This window comes from Myotis nattereri (assembly GCF_964212035.1).
Source record: "Myotis nattereri genome assembly, chromosome: 6".
Classification (NCBI taxonomy): Eukaryota; Metazoa; Chordata; class Mammalia; order Chiroptera; family Vespertilionidae; genus Myotis; species Myotis nattereri.
This window is the reverse complement of record NC_138081.1, coordinates 10,143,140-10,159,460: the sequence shown is the minus strand read 5'-3', so window position 1 is coordinate 10,159,460 and position 16,321 is coordinate 10,143,140. Positions and strand designations below refer to the sequence as shown.

Sequence of the window (16,321 nt, the reverse complement as noted above, 5' to 3'; positions counted from 1 at the left end):
GAGTCTTTTAAAAATAGAACACTCAGGTTTGGTTTGTGAGCAGTGCAGTAACTGGAAGAATTATTTGGGCTTTCACAATAGCACACCAGAGTATTTCAGACGTCGTAAAGAAACTGAGACTCAGAGAGGCTGAGTAACTTGCCCAATGTCACACAGTTACAAATGGCAGGGCTGGAATTCAAGCTCGAGCCTGAAATCCGGGCATGGGCCCGGACTGGGAATCGAACCGGCAAGCCTTTGGCGCATGGGACGATGCCCAAGCCACCGAGCCACCCTGGCCAGGGCAGGAGCTCACTAGTAACCCGTGTGCTCGCTGGGGAGGAATGTGGTGTTCCGAAGGGGGAGGTTGCCAGGCACTGTGTCCAGGCGTCCAGGGAGAGGATGGTCAGCCTGAGATCAGCCTGCCGACGGCTTTCAGGCCAGGTCCCGTGTTTCTTCTTTGAGATCTTCCCTCTAGTGATGTGTGTCTGAGGGTGCTGACTATGACTGTCCTGTGAGGAGTGGATGCATGGTCCTCAGTGTGGGTGTCCTGAGGTCGTGTCCGTCACCACAGGACCTTGGAGGGTGGCCACCATCACCATGGGGGGCAAGGAGACAAGTGTGAGGACCTCAAAGTGGGATATGTATGTAAATATGTAGAGAATAAACAGTTACGCAAGAGCCAGTCCACCTTATAAATACAGAGCTCGTGTGTTCACAGCTGTGTTTTCTAGCACCCAACATAATTTCAGGGGCAATGAAACATATTTTAAAGTTAATTTTCTCAAGCCCATCTCTTGTCAAAAAGTAAATGGCTATTCATACAAAGTGGCGGCTGCGCTCTTTTTCTTGGATGCTGGGGAGCAGATCAATTTTACCTGGGACAATGGGTTTTATAAAATTGGGAGCCTAACCAATTTCATTCTTATTTCAATGCAGATTGTTGGGCCTTCAGTGGAAGTAGTTACATTATAGACTATTATGGAACCAGACTTACAAGACTATTACTAACAAACATTTAGAGAAAGTTACATCTGTGAATCTTTTTTCAAAGAAACAGACGGAGGCGCATTGATTTTAAGAGAGAGCTCCCAGCATGTGGGCTTCCAGATTTTCCTTCTTTACTTTATGGGTTCTATGTATATTTGTTGTTGTTATTTTTGTTGTTTTACTTAAAAGGATATATTCTGAGATTTATTTAATAGAACTTTCTTGGGAGCTGTATGAAAAAAAGAGAGTTTGAAGCAACCTAGATCACAAACAGACTGGAAAAACAGTTATGGTGCAAACACATAATGGGATGATTGGCAGCGGAAACAAAGACAGAGGAAGTTCTCAGGTACTGACAGGGAGTCATTGCCAAAAGCAAGGTAAGAATAATGTGTAGCTTATGATCAGTTGTGCAGAGGAAGAGGCCACACATGCGTGTCTGCCTATGGAGAGACGTCTCTGGAGGACACGCGGGGAAGTGGGAACTCGGCCTCTGTGCAGGGAAGTGGTCCTGGGGGCAGACGGGCAGGCTTTTCATTCTGGGTTCTCTTGTACTTTCCATTTCAAACCATGTGACCACAGCATCCATTCAAAAGTGTGTATCTGGGGAGCATTTGCGATCTTGCTCCCTGGCATTTGTCAGTTTGGCTTAAATAAACTCTTATAAAAATTAAAAAGTCTATCTCTACTCTTTTAAAAGTGATTATGATACGTGAACTTTTGCCCCATACACTGAAAGGAGGCAGGTTCGGTTCCCGGTCAGGGCACATACCCAAGTTTCGGGTTCAATCCCCAACAGGAGGCAACTGATTAATGTTTCTCTCTCACAATGATGTGTTTTTTTTTTCTCTCTCCCTTCCCCTCTCTAAATCAATTAAAAAAAGAATAAGTCAACATTTATATATGCCCATGCAATCACATAAACAAAATACATGTATAGGATAAATAGGAGGTTATCACATCAAGATGGTAATAATCTTTCTTTCTCTTCCCTGTTTCTCCAGAATTTTTACAATGTGGTTACGATGGATATTTTTGTAGTATTGTTTTCTGTTTATTTACTTCTTCCTTGACTAAACCAGTAATCAATCAGTACAAACGGCGAGACAGGCGGAATTGAAGACGAGGGACTCCAGCATCCCAATTCACAGTATACTCAACAAAGGAAAAAACCTACCAGCCTAAAAAATTGTCCAGTCAATAGCTTCCAATCCTTTATGAAAACTACAAAGAACGATTCTCCAGGTAGACATAAAACGGTAAAGGAGAATCCCTCTCCACCCAGAAGCAAATCACAGCCTGACATAACGCAGTTCACAATACTAATAGCTCCTTGCTTCTAACGACTACTCTTCAACTTCCTGTACTGTCCCTCATTCTCATCACTGGTAACCAAGGATACCACAGGTTTTCCCAAGCTTCTAGCTCCCAAATTTCAAACTAGTTTTCTTTCTGCTTAGGAGGTAGCGAGAGAGATGACTTCTACTTTTGTTTAAATGCACACACATAAAAGCATTACCCGTGTTTTCTGACACAATAAAATAGACTTGGAAACTACTTCCAAATCCCAGCTGAAGAAGGGAAGCCACCCGTCCCGAAGCCAGGGAAGCAGGGCCCCAGCTCTGGAAGGAAAAGGAAACGCAACAGTCAGGGCTTCCCAGAGCCCATCTGCGATGGCCATGACCTTGGGCCCGGCTCCTTGGGCTGACATTCGCCGAGTCTATCATCTGATACAGTCACTTTCTTGGTTGCAATTTGTGAGCTGCTAGTGTTTACCTATGAGACTGTCTGGGAGCTGGAAGGGAAGGGAGATAAATACACCAAAGCCCAGCTGAGCAACTGTTAAGTTTTACATTTTATTTCCAGGAAACAACATCTTGTTTTCACAAAGAGGGGTGCCATCCTCTCAAACAGAGGCCGCCTTAGCGTCAGGGGCAGCCACGGGGGTACATTCAAGCTGTCCGGAACAAGGTCAGCAGAGGCACCAAAACAGTAACAAAACAACAACAAATTTAAAAAAGCAAACGGAACTACATAACCATTCAACACGCAGTGAGGCAGAGTCTGTTGAGTACCCGGAAGCCGTAGGGCGGTGGGTACGGGGTGCTTCAGGTGACGGGGCAGCGGGCTGGCCAGCATGGGAGGCTCCTGACGGACGAGTTCTTACTTAGACTTTGTCCCACGTGGTTCTCCCGCGCTCTGTCCCGGTGCAGCCCAAGACAGTCCACAGAGGATCCTTGAGACCACGTCGCGCTCCGTTGCCTGGCAGTCTTACAAAGGCCCCCGCAGCAGTCTTCACAACAATCTCTGTGCTTTGGAGGGAAAGAGAAGAGAAATAAAGACGAGCTGCATGGGCCTTCTCTGGCCTCCCCACTGCCACCCTCCATCTCTTCCCCACAGACCAGCCCCTGCAAAGAGAAACAGGTCAGATCATATCCCTCTGCTCAAAGTCCGCTCCTCACTTCCCCCAGAGTAAGAGCAACGTCAAGGGCCTTCCGAAGGCCTATCAGGCCCACCCGACCTGCCTCCTGCCCATGTCCTGCCCCCTTCCCCCTCCTCCGTCACTCACTCTACTGTAGCCAGCTGGGCTCCTTACCGTTCGTCCTACACTCCAAGCAACCCCAAGCGCACTCCCCTTCTAGCCCCTCCCTGTGGGACCCTCTCCCCCAATGCAGCGGCCACTTCCCACAGAGCTTTACTGAAATGCTACCTTCTTGGTGACGCCTTCCTTGATGACTCCAGCAAAACTGCCGAAGCTCTCCCATCACTCCCGAGCCTGCTGTTCTCCACAGTACTAATTTACTAGATTTTCACTCCTCTTTCTATCTCTTGCACCTGGAACAGTGCCTGGCACCAAGCTGGCCCTCAGTAAATATCTGCTGAAGGAAAGAGGGACTTGCATCCACAGTGACTGGAGGGAGAGGCGGGAGTTCCCACGCCCAGGAGGGAGGGGCCGGAGGGGCTATTTGCTGGCCTCCGGTCTTTTCCCATAACTTCTGCCTCCTCGTGGAGAAGCGGGAATCCTGGCCTACCCCAAGGGCACAAGACAGCCACCAAGGAAACCCCCCTTCCCTGAGACTGAGGTCCGGAACACTTTGGTAGGAGGACTGCAAGGGTTGTAAAAGTTACTTTTCTCCCGCTTCGGGGCAGCCTTTGAGGTGGCAGGCCTTGGGACGGGCAGCCTTGGAGAGCTGCGAGAACCATGCACGTCCCTTCCTCTCAGCTAAGGGCCTCCCCGACAGCTCACTGAAAAATGCAGAAGCCACCGGAAAGAAATGCTCTTGACTCCCTCAAGCACATTTCCTTGCCTGTCCTCCCACACTGCCCCTTCTCTCTAGGAAACAGGACGTACCCTCCTACTTTTAAAGACTACTTCCTCCCTCTGGCTCTGCATTCCCTCCCTCCCCGCCTTCGTAGGAACCGTCCAGTCCCGTCCGCTGTCCCGGCTCCCCAGCATCTCCTCTCCAGGCTCGCTCCAACCAGCAGGTGAACATGCTAAAATCTCTCATGTCTTCAAAAATTCCTTTACCCTGACGTCCTTCCCAGCATGGCCTTCTCTAGGTAGCTCCCCACACTTGTAGCCAAATGTTTTGAAGAACTTGTTCATCCTACTCTTGTCTACTTTAGCCCATACTCATTCTACTCAATGCAAACTGGCTGCTGACCCGCCAGCGCCCCCCACGCCTGCTCTGTCCAAAGGGCACTTTTCCGTCCTTATCTTCTCAGCCGCAGCCTCACTGCCCACCCCTCAGCTCGTGACCACTCGTAAATGTGCATTCACTGGGGAACACTCTCCTAGGCCTGAGACCACACACAGACAGATACAACCCGTCCTCAGTTTACAAATTGAGGGGCAAGAGCACACTAACAAATACAATTTCAGTATTGTAAGTACTTGAAGTAAATAAATAGCGAGATGTCTAGAATGTAATAAGGGCTAAGGGTGGGGTCAGGAAGGCTCAAAGCACACCACTCCGATGGCCTGTCCCACACGCCCCCTTTCCCACCTCTGGCCACTCACCGTCTGCCCTGCACACTCCTCTTCCGCCACCCGCACCTGCAATGCTGGCATTGCTCCGGGCCGGGACCTGACCCTGGGCTCTGACCCAGACAAGATCCCCAAATCTAGACTCTTCTGGGCTCCAGGTCCACATATTTAAATGCCCTCAGGCACTCTCAACTCACTTTGGTCTAAACAACTTTAGTCTAAAACTAAACTCACCTCCCTGACAACCTGCACCTTATTTCAGCAAATGCACCATCATCGCCCCGCTGCCAGGCAGAAACCGGAGTGATCCGCAACTCTGAGCTCCTTCGTTCCTCACAGCAAACCAGCTCCACAAACCTGTAGATTCCACCCTCTGACCCACTGCTCAAGTCCAGCCACTCGCTGCATCCCCACTGCTACTTCTCTGGCCCAGGCATCATCCTTGGCCAGAGCTGCTGCCTCTGGTCTTGTTCCCATCCCCATGTGTCATCTTCACTGCACCCCATTAACCTATCCAGAAAAGTGTAACATGGACAGTCACAGCTCCACCCAAAACCTTCTGTAGTTCTCCCACGGCCCCCAGTCTAAGTCCTGCGGACAGGCTAGGGGACCCTTCACGGTCCACCAGCCTCCATGCTAAATCCTCTCTAGCACCCTGCCGTCCCGCCCTCAGCACCCCTTGCTTTCTTGCTCTTAGCCCCTTTACCGGTGATATACACCCATCCCCCTTTCACTTCCCTTCACTTCTCTGCTGTCCCTGAGCCTCTGCCTAACACCATTCATCTCTCTTCTAATAGCGTTACTACAACCGGCCAGGCCCTGCATCTGGATGAAAGCTCTGCTCCACCAGGCAGGCTGCAGCGCCCACCCACTTCCATTCCAGCACCTGACAGTAGGTACTAAGAAAAAGGAAGGGTCCAGAGGAAGGAAGTGAAGAGCAGTTTCTTTGGGGTTGGTTCTGGTTCAGGTTTCATGGGCCAAAAGTAAAAAAAAAAAAAGGTCCAAACTCCCCAGGTAGAAAAGCAGGAGGCTGTTCAAGCCGGAGCCTGGGCCAGAAGCAGGAGCATGCCTGGTCTTACCAGACGTCACAGGAGCCACATCAACAGGCACTGGACAGGATACAGTGCGGCTGATGCAGAGATGCCTCCTGGTGACGGACTTAACCCTATGGGGTTCCATGAGGGAAGGACGAGGAGGAAACGGTGTCCCTGACGGGTTCATGGGCATCTAGAACACCCGATGATCGGAGTGTGCTCTAAAAACAAGTTAAGCATTGGGACCAAGGAAGGCCCCAGGAGGAGCTGCTCGGGTAATGACAGACGCTACATTCACACAAGTGGTCTCCCACAATAAGAGGCTCCTGGAAGCCTGTCTGAAAAGCCAATTGAAAGGTGCACGTTAGCGGGAAGAGAGGATCCACTTTTTAGAGCCAAAATAACTGTTTTATCGTTACAGAAAACAAAACCAAAAAGGCCAGGAGGAACTTCTGCTGTGGAAACAGCAACGAGTGAGGTGAAGCCCCTCCTGCTGGACCCCCGCCGCCCGGAGCTGCTCACTTACTTCTCCTGAAGCTCTAGGTGTGCTCAGGTTCCTCCCCTGGGCCCTTCTCTCCGGCTGGTGGGCAAGCCTTGGCCAGCAAGCACTGGTCTTGCCCTCAGTACAACGTGGTGGTGGTGGTGGTGGTGCTGGTGGGCGGTGCTCACCAGAGTTCCTGACTCTGCAGGCAGGTAAGCAAAGGTCAGCTGGTCTCTTCTCTAGCACGAGGCGTGGTTCCCTCAAACCCAGCCAGGCACGCATTTGGGGTGCACCGACGGATCATTATGCCTGGCGGAAGGCCCATCCCCTAAGCTGTGAAAGCTTGTCCGGGGGCCTGCGGTGAGGTGGCAGCTTCGGTGAAGGAGAGAAGACACTCCTCCACAGAGCACTGGTCGGAACAGGCTTCACCTCCCGATGGAAGGAGGCCATCCAGAAACCTCAAGGACTACAGAGTCAACAAGAAATGTGAGGTTCGGAGACTCTGATGGTCACGCCATATATTCCAATTCATATCTTAGAAGCTGACTTCTAAGATCACAGTACCTTCGCCACTGGGCGAACAGTTCCTATGCTGCCCTTGTCCCTTCCACCTGTGCAATCATTTTTAAAAAAATATTTTTATTGATTTCAGAGAGGAAGGAAGAGGGAGAGAGAGATAGAAACATCAATGATGAGAATCATTATCAGCTGTCTCCTACACACCCCACACTGAGGATCAAGCCTGCAACCCGTGACTGAATCGAACCGTGACTTCCTGGTTCATAGGTCTATGCTCAACCACTGAGCCAAGCCGGCCAGGCTCCAGCTGTGCAATGTGAGATGCCAATAAGGGCGACGAGCGAGACACCACTTAAGGGAAAAGGAAAGACCAATAGGAGACAAAAGAGGAGGAGAAGGGAAGGAAGAAAGGAGGGGCAGCAAAAGAAACCATCAACAACATGAAAAAGGAACCCATTATACTCACCAATAATACATTTGATAAGAGGTTAATCTCCAAAATATATAAAGGACGTATACAACTCAACACCAGAAAGACAAACAATCTAACTTAAAAAATGGGCAAATGGCCTGAATAGACACTTTTCCAAAAGAGGACATACAGATGGCTGAGACATGAAAAAAACGTTCAAAGTCACTGATCATCAGAGAAATGCAAATTAAAACAACGAGGTGTCACCTCACACCTGTCAGAATGGCTACCATTAATAGTATATACACCGAGTGGCCAGATTATTATGACCACCTGACGTTTGTAGGCAAATTAGCTATAATTTCGCGTTGAAGTTGCTAGAGGGCCAGACCATTATAAACAGGGAAGCAGGTTGTTTACCACGACAGAAGTGATTTTTTTCCTGAACATATGGGTAAACAACGCAATTTAATGGCCTTTGAATGTGAGATATGTATTATGATGAGTGGCCAGATTATTATGACCACCCATCAGTACTTCGTTGGGCCACCTTTCGCCTTCAATACTGTGGCAATTCTTCTTGGCATTGACTCCACGAGATGTTGAAAGGTGATGCGAGGAATCTGACACCATGCCTGATGAATAGCACTCTCCGGTTCTGTGAGATTTGATGGTTGTGGAACCAGCTGCCTGATGGCTTTTAACTTTGTCCCACAAATGCTCAATTGGATTGAGATCTGGTGATTGTGGGGGCCACCTAAGCAAGGTAAAGTCTCCCTCATGTTCTTGAAACCACTCCTGCACAATACGAGCACCGTGGCATGGCACATTGTCTTGTTGGAAGAAGCCATCTCCATTGGGATACGCCATCAACATGATAGGATGAACTTGGTCAGCAACGATACTTAGGTACGTTGTGCTATTCAGACGTTGTTCCACATGAATTAAAGGGCCCAAATCATGCCAGGAAAACATGCCCCAAACCATAACACTGCCCCCACCAGCTTGAAGGGTTGTACTCATGCATGTAGGGTGCATGCTTTCATGCTGTTTCCACTCTGCCATCTTCATGATGCAACTGGAAACATGATTAATCGGACCATATGACTTTTTCCCCAATGCTCGACTGTCCAATCCTTGTGTTCCTGTGCGAATTGGAGACGTTTTATCTTGGTGACTGCAGACAGCAAAGGTGTTCGAACAGGCCTTTGGCTTCCATATCCCATACGATGCAGTGTATGGCTAATTTGCCTACAAACATCAGGTGGTCATAATAATCTGGCCACTCACATTCAAATATATTCCCTGTTCAAAGGCTGTTAAATTGTGTTGTTTACCCATATCTTCAGAAAAAAATCACTTCTACTGTCGTGGTAAACAACCTGCTTCCCTATTTATAATGGTCTGGCCCTCTAGCAACTTCAGCGCAAAATTATAGCTAATTTGCCTATAAATGTCAGGTGGTCATAATAATCTGGCCACTCAGTGTATATCGACAAACAAGTGCTGGCGAGGATGTGGAGAAAAGGGAACACCAGTGCACTATTGGTGGGAATGCAGACTGCTGCAGCCACTGTGGAAAACAGTATGGCATTGCCTTAAAAAATTAAAAATGGAACTGCTTTTTGACCTAGTGATCCACTTTGGGAATATATTCTAAGAATCCTGAAACACTAACCAGAAAGAATATATGCTTCACAGCAGCACTGTTTACAATGGCCATGATCTGGAAACAGTCCAAGTGCCCATCAGCAGATGAGCAGATAAAAAAGCTGTAGTACTTTTACGTAATGGCATACCACACAGTTGTAAAAACAGAAGGATCTGTTATCCTTTGAGACAGCATGGATGGACCTGGAGAGTGTTATGCTAAGTGAAACAAGTCAGTCAGAGAAAGACAAATACCATAGGATGTTACTTATATGTGGAACCTAATGAACAAAATAAAATGACAAACAAAATAGAACCACAAGCATGGATACATGGAACAGTCTGACAGCTGTCAGAGGGGAGTGGGGAGTTGGATGAAAGAAGATGAAAGGATTAGCCAAAACCATATATGTATAACCCACAGACACAGTCAACAGTGTGGTGATGGCCAGAGGGAAGGGGATGCGGGGGCTGGGTAGAGGGGGGACGAGGGGGATATGTGGGGACATCTGGATTAGTGTCAACAATAAAAAAAAGAAGAAGAAGAAAGCCCTGGCTGGGTGGCTTTCTTCTCCCTCTCTACAACCCCTCCCTGTTCCTCTCTCTCTAAAAATCAATAAAAATGTATCCTCAGGAGAAGAATAAAAAAAAATATCTCAATTTAGAAAAATATATACAAAAGGAGGGGCAAAAAATGGAGGGTGGTTTTGGACTATAAAGAAAAAAACTTCTAGAAATAAGCCTGCCAATTTTCTATCCCATGACAACTCTGTAAAAGATAAATTTGTAGAGTCCAGTGTTATACACTATTTGGATGCATGCAGGTGGATACCCCACCCCACACTACCCTTGCTGAGAGCTACTGTCCCTTAGACCAGTGATGGCGAACCTATGACACGCGTGTCAGAGGTGACACACGAACTCATTTTTTTGGTTGATTTTTCTTTGTTAAATGGCATTTAAATATATAAAATAAATATCAAAAATATAAATCTTTGTTTTACTATGGTTGCAAATACCAAAAGATTTCTGTGTGATACGGCACCAGAGTTAAGTTAGGGTTTTTCAAATGCTGACACGCCAAGCTCCAAAGGTTCGCCATCACTGCCCTAGGAGCAGGACTGGGTGCATTAAAAGTCCTTGCCAACAAGTCTTCTCTCTGGATGAGTCAACTTGCCAGACACTCTTACTCTGCCATTTCCCACACAGGCCTTCACTGGGCTCTCTCAGCAAGGGGCAATGGCAATATCAGGGACAGCCTTCCAGGTGGGCAGGCAGGCACTCTCTTCAGAGACTGCCAGTTTCTTGCGTCCCGTGCCGGGACCATGCTCAGCTAGCTGCAGGAAGTGGGCCAGGACTGACCTGGGCTGATCTTCCTAGAGACCCTCAACCTCTGGATTCGGGAAAGCTGTGGTTCATGAACCTCTGTCCCCACCTCAGCACACCTGAAGGCCATGGCGCTCTCACTAGTATTATAGTATCAAGGGAGCTGGGGAATGTGGTTTGAAAAAGCCCCTGGACTGGAAATCACTGTCCTAAAGGACCAACAGGGTTTTATTTCTAGAAAATTTGCTTTCTTCTTTTCTGAGCCCAACCCAGAGAAACTGCTGGGGAAAGCTAAAAGTGGGGATGTTAACACTCTGGTCAAGCAACAAACATGGAAGGAGGACAGAACAACGGGATGGGAGCCTCCACAGGGGGTAAACGTCTTCCCTGCAGGCAAACCTCCCGTTAGCGTCCTGCTGAGTTACAATTACTCCTGTGCTAGCACTTACTGATGCTCCTGATCTGCCTCAGCCACAGAGCACCCTTTCTTCACCTTAGCATTCTCCGTCTCTCCTCTATAATCTGGCCACCCAGAGTTTACAAGGGACCAATGGCTCGTCAGTCAAGAGGCACTGCGCCTCCCATGGGACACTTCACCAGCCAGGGAGGCCCAGGTGGGATGAGCCCCATACGGCCAGAGAGGCGGGTCTCCCTCTCTGAACTCGTGCTGAGAGCAACCCCTGCAGGAGGAAAGAGCCCGCCAGTGTCAGTACTCCGACAACGACAGGCTTGCCAACCCTGGCTCCCAGAGCCTAAGTGTGGTCTTTTTTAAATTCCCATGCACTGGGGATTACACCAGCTTTCTGTTGGCTAGGAAGGTTGGTATTTGAAATGAGACCTTCGCTCAGTCCCACACCGCAGACCAGTGCAGCTGCGGATGCTCTGGCGCATTTCCCTAACCAGGTCTCAGAACTTCTGCCTATCTCTAGAGGAAGCCTCAAAGCTGCGCTCACTGTGATAACTGCGAGGCCGATCGGCTTATGGTGCAGCTCCACGTGTTACCAAAAAGGCAGAGACACCCTCTTTATCCTTGGAGAGAAAAGGGAGTTGGGTATTCTCTCCCTTTCCAGTGCTGCATGAAGCCATCTACCGAGCCTGAACTTTCGAGAGGAAACCTAGTCAATGGGCTGGATGAAGAAAGTATTGGGTGTCTCCCCCGCCCCGACAGGCCCAGCACACTTCAGCTCAAAGGCTGAGCCTGGTCAGCGCGGGGTGCCCGGGTCACTGCTCCCGCCGAAAGGAAAGAGGAAAGCGAACAGAAGGCACTCGCAATGCCCCAGGAGACCCGCTGCTCGGCACCATGAAGACATTCTACCTGGTGTGGACATGAGGGGCACTGCTAGGAACAAGCCATGCTTCTCAAACCTCTGTGCTCTGCTTGTGCTGAGTCCTCTGCTTGGAAAGCTGCCCCTTAGGGAACCTTTAACTCATTCAAAAGGCACTTCTTCTGTGAAGCTTTGCCCGCATTCTGCCTGCCCAGGCCGACGTGAGTGCCTCTTCCCGCAGTTTCCCAGTGCCCTGCTGTGGACCTTGTCATGCTACCTGTGTCCCTCTCCACCTCCCCCACCGACCGTGAGTGCCGAGGCTGAGACAGTGCCTCTGGGACCATTGCATCCTGGCCCATAGTACAGTGCTCCTGTGCCTGCTATGGAAGGAGGGAGGTGCAGAGGAGGAACGATGGGATTCTGCCAGAATCAATGGCTCCTGGGAGGTAAAAAACTACTTCTGGGGGCTTAAAATGGGGCGCAGGTCAGAATATCTTCTCTGAGTGTAACAGGCTCAACAACACTCCTGTTCAGCACCCCCAGGCCTGTGACTGCCTCTGCTGTAGCTGACCACCTGAGGGCGTCTCATGTCACAGCTGCTCCAAAATCAGCATCAGATTTCTGGCCCAACTCAAAGTGGCTGCTCCCTGCGGGAGGGCTGGGAGAAAGGAAGCAATGGGCGAAGACCCTATTGCTAGCTGTGTGGCTTTTATGCCTTCAGCTTCTCTGAACTTAGGGGAAGGTACATCCGAAGGCACACGTGAATAGGGATTACCATGGCCAGGTGGTGGGAAGCACCTGGAATGGCAGCAAGCTTCTGGCTCTTGTCTGATAGGCCTTTATGTGCAGCCGATTGCTATCACAGCACTTTGGCTCTGCAGCTTTCTCACAAGGCAGTGCTACACTGATTATTAAAGGGACTTAGTGATAATCAAGTCCGCCGCGCTTCTGTGCACTCATCACGGCACGATAACCAACCTTCTCATCCATTAAGTCCCTTGTGCTTTGCCCCGGGACATGTTCTTTCGCCAAAGGCCGTTCAAGTCTTAAGCAGAGCAGCTCTGCAACCCTCAGCAGAGCAGGCAGCAGGGGTGATGAGGTCATTTGTTAAATAAGAGGAGTTCACAATGGAAGCATGGTTCGTTAGAGAAATTCACCCACCGCTTCCCCATTCCCTTTATCCAAATTCCCTCCAACTGGGAGACTTGTTGGTAAACATATTAGCAACCCCATTAACATGGCAGGATTAAACTTACCTGCCTCTGGTTTAACATTATGCCCAATCTGTGTAATTAAGCTGTGACTATCACAGAGAGAACCTGTATATGTGTTTCCTTCAGGCATTCAAGTTGTGAATCTCTGACTTGTACACATCCAATTTATAATTGACTGTATACCCAACCCAAGGGTTTACAACACCTGGACAGAACTAAACTGTCTTGAACAACAGCACCATCTAGTGATCAAAACAGCAAACTGACTGATCATGTGTTTCTAATCACATCTTCTTTTACCCCTACAACCAAGGCACATACAATAAGCCTCCCCCTTTCCCGCTGCTCAAGTAAGGGAGTTAATGCTACTTCAACTCTTTCTCAAACATTATCTTTAACTCCTTTTACTTTTCTCCCTTTCTTCCACATCTTCTTCATCTAACTCTCTTCCCCAACCAGTTTTAAGTCCTTCATTGAGGGCACTCACCTTCTTGTACATAATCACTCACCTTTTCGTCTCTTAATTAAGTCAGTTCGTCGTTCTTTTACTTCCGAACTCAGATTATCTACCATTTTACTAATGCAATTGTCCAGAACCAGGGAGGGGGTTTTGGACTTGATGTCCTTCCGACAAATGGGACATTCTACCTTCCTCTTCATCCATTCATTGATACAATAGGAGCAGAAACTGTGGGCACAGTTCAAGGTGACAGCCTGCAATGGGAATGTGAACACACATCAGGTTTACTTTCCCAGGGTGGGTGTGATCTCAAAGCTAAGCAAGACCAAGTGGATTTTCAACCACAATCTTTTCTAGAGAGCTTACAAAAGGTACCAGAACCATTTTGGGGGCTGGAAAATTTTTTAAAGTATGTTTTTATTGATTTTATAGAGGAAGGAAGGGAGAGGGAGAGAGAGACATCAACATCGATAGGCTGCCTTCTATTGGGAACTGAGCCCACAACCAGGGCATGTGCCCCGACAGGGAACTGAATCAGTGACCTCTTGGAGCATGGGTCGACCTCAACCACTGAGCAACCCCGGCTGGTCAGGGGATGGGAAATTTTAAGCTTCAAGTTAGATGATTTATTTTCTTTCTCAAAGTTAAATTCATAGACTCAGGCCCCAGGTGGCTGATTTGTCTGTCTTGTTCCACCAACTTAGGCCACTGCCAACATGGGTTAGCTGCCTTGCAAACAAACGTCATTGGACACAGGAAGAACTAGTAAGCGTGTGAATGTTTGGTACAAGCACATCACTAATTCTCTTATGGAAAACAAATGTGTGTCTTGCTAATGGGGAATTAGAACCTCAATTTTAATATAGAAAGGGGAGTACATACAGAAAATTCAGCATATAGGATGGTAGGAGTCCTCCTCTCTATTCAAAAGAAACCAAAAAAGTAAAATACACGTAAAGGCAACTAAAAAGGCTGAAGAAAAAGGGAAAAATACAAAAACTATAATGGGCTCCCTGCCAGTGCCTGACCCTGAGTGAATGAGCCTGTGAAGAGGGAGGAAGCAGAGGGGCCCTGTCATTGGAGGGGTTTCACTGAGACTAGTGGTCCCATCTCCGCCGTGCTTTTCATTCCCAAGAATATAAAGCATTATCTTCATTGCTCCTGTTTATGTACGTTTCCTATGACACAACTTTTCCGAGGCTCAAAAGTCTTCATCCCCCTTTTAGGATGGCAGTGGAAAATGACACAGAAATAATGTATGTTTCAAACGCCAAGTTGGCCCAAAAGCCAACTAGGAGACAATCTGTTTACTAGAGGAGGTAAATTCTTATAAACAGCACTGAAAGCCTGCCTGATTAAAAGGAAACCTCTTTCCAAAACTGACTTTAAGAGGTGACCAGGAGAAAAGGTCAGGCAATATGCAGTACACAAAACACAGGCCATGATGTCCGTCTGGTTGTCTGTGCAGAAGCCCCAGCTTGGCTAACCCAGCCCCTGTTCCAAGCCCCCTTTCCTGTCTTCCCCTGGTACAGTCTATAAACCAAATCAAATGACTAGAAATTATGGGGAAATTTATGACCTGAAGTCAAAGTGGATCCAGAGCAAAGAAACAGGTCTGCTCAGAAGAGAGTTTTTAGGAGGCTGGTAGACTCAACCTCATAAAGACCACCAGAAAAAAGGAAGCAGGGCCAGTATGTGACTTCCTCTGTAAAGGAAGCTGAAAAGCACTGTCATTTAACAACTCGAATTTAAACTTGTGGCATAAGAAGAACTGGTCACAAATGGTACAATTTGCAAAAATAAGAGTCTGTGCAAAAATATGACAGGTAACTAATGATAACGTAGGAGAGAGCTGTTCCTTTTTCACAAGGCCTCAGAGTCCCTGAGACATGTTCCACATGTGCTGAATTCCCAGTGCCCACACATCAATGACATGACCGCCCTGTCTAAAGGCTGTGCTGCACGCCCACTCTCAGTACGGCGCCCATTCATGGTGAGGAGTAGCTTTATTTTGCAGCTTTATTCTGACTCTTCAAAAACTAATGCCATATGGCTCTGTTTTTTCCCCAACAACAGAGAGAAAGGCTGTTTTGCAGCTAAAAATATTGATTATATCAAGTAAATACTCAAGAACAAATGAAACAGGAAAAGGGACAGGAAAGTTAAAGAAGACTACAAGAATAATAAGAAGTGGCCACCTCTAGACATCACTTTGCAGTCAGATAGCTACAGGAAGTTCCTGCAAGAAAAAGCTCTTCCCAATGTTTCCCTACAGCAGCAGCAGCCTGTGCCGCTGAGCTCCCAGGCTCGGGAGAGTGGCAGGTGCGCGGGAGCCACTGTTCATAATTACCTCAATAAAGTATTCTGAACAGATAATACACTGTAGTTCGTTCTCTAGCACGTCATTCATGTGGCTAAGAACTTCCTCCTTCTGTGCTTGCACCTTCTCCTTCTCTTCCTGCAAAGACACAACCAACCCCACCCGTCATTCGGGAGGACCAACGAGAATGCAAAACAGGACAGGGAGCAGGGCTAATCATCTGGAATAGGATCCAGAAGGATTCTAAATTAAAAATTCATTCTGGCGGATCAACACAGAGAATAAAGCATTTCCCAGGGGGTACTGTTTCTCAGAACTGGTTTCTAATAGGGGGTGCTGTCTTCCTTTCTTTCCTCTTTCCGATTTTTCAGTATTTGTATTGTAGTTTCTGTCTCCTTCCCTAAATTAACCAAATGAGAAGAACTGAAGGCAGTATACTAACCCCACCAACACCCAAGGCCAGAAGGAGGCATTCAGAATCCCACAGTGAACTGCAGTTCAGAGGGGATATAATATAAAATTATCCCCCAAACTGAAAACTCACTGGACAAAACAGAAGACATAAAGAACAGTCCACAGAGGCAGGAAGTTTGCATTAGTGTATAAGGTCCCTTGTGCTCTGTATCACTGCCTCTTCTATAAAATAGGGATGATCTCTATGTTTCCTGGAGGCTGGAAGGGTG

General features: G+C 47.9%; 1 protein-coding gene across 4 annotated transcripts in view; it reads right to left on the bottom strand.

Moving 5' to 3' along the window:
* Positions 1-2,806: 2,806 nt before the first annotated feature.
* RNF8 (ring finger protein 8) overlaps positions 2,807-16,321 on the bottom strand; it is a gene marked incomplete at its 5' end in the record, with an annotated part of 48,401 nt that continues 34,886 nt past the window's right edge. For 2 of the 4 annotated variants that reach the window (XM_081093815.1, XM_081093813.1), the window contains 3 exons: positions 2,807-3,281; positions 13,368-13,572; positions 15,669-15,776. In XM_081093815.1, coding sequence (XP_080949941.1) covers positions 3,265-3,281; positions 13,368-13,572; positions 15,669-15,776 — 330 coding nt within the window. In that variant the 3' untranslated portion in view covers positions 2,807-3,264. Of the gene's footprint in view, positions 3,282-6,517; positions 6,675-13,367; positions 13,573-15,668; positions 15,777-16,321 lie in introns of all 4 variants that reach the window. The other 2 variants (XM_081093812.1, XM_081093814.1) reach the window with 2 other exon arrangements.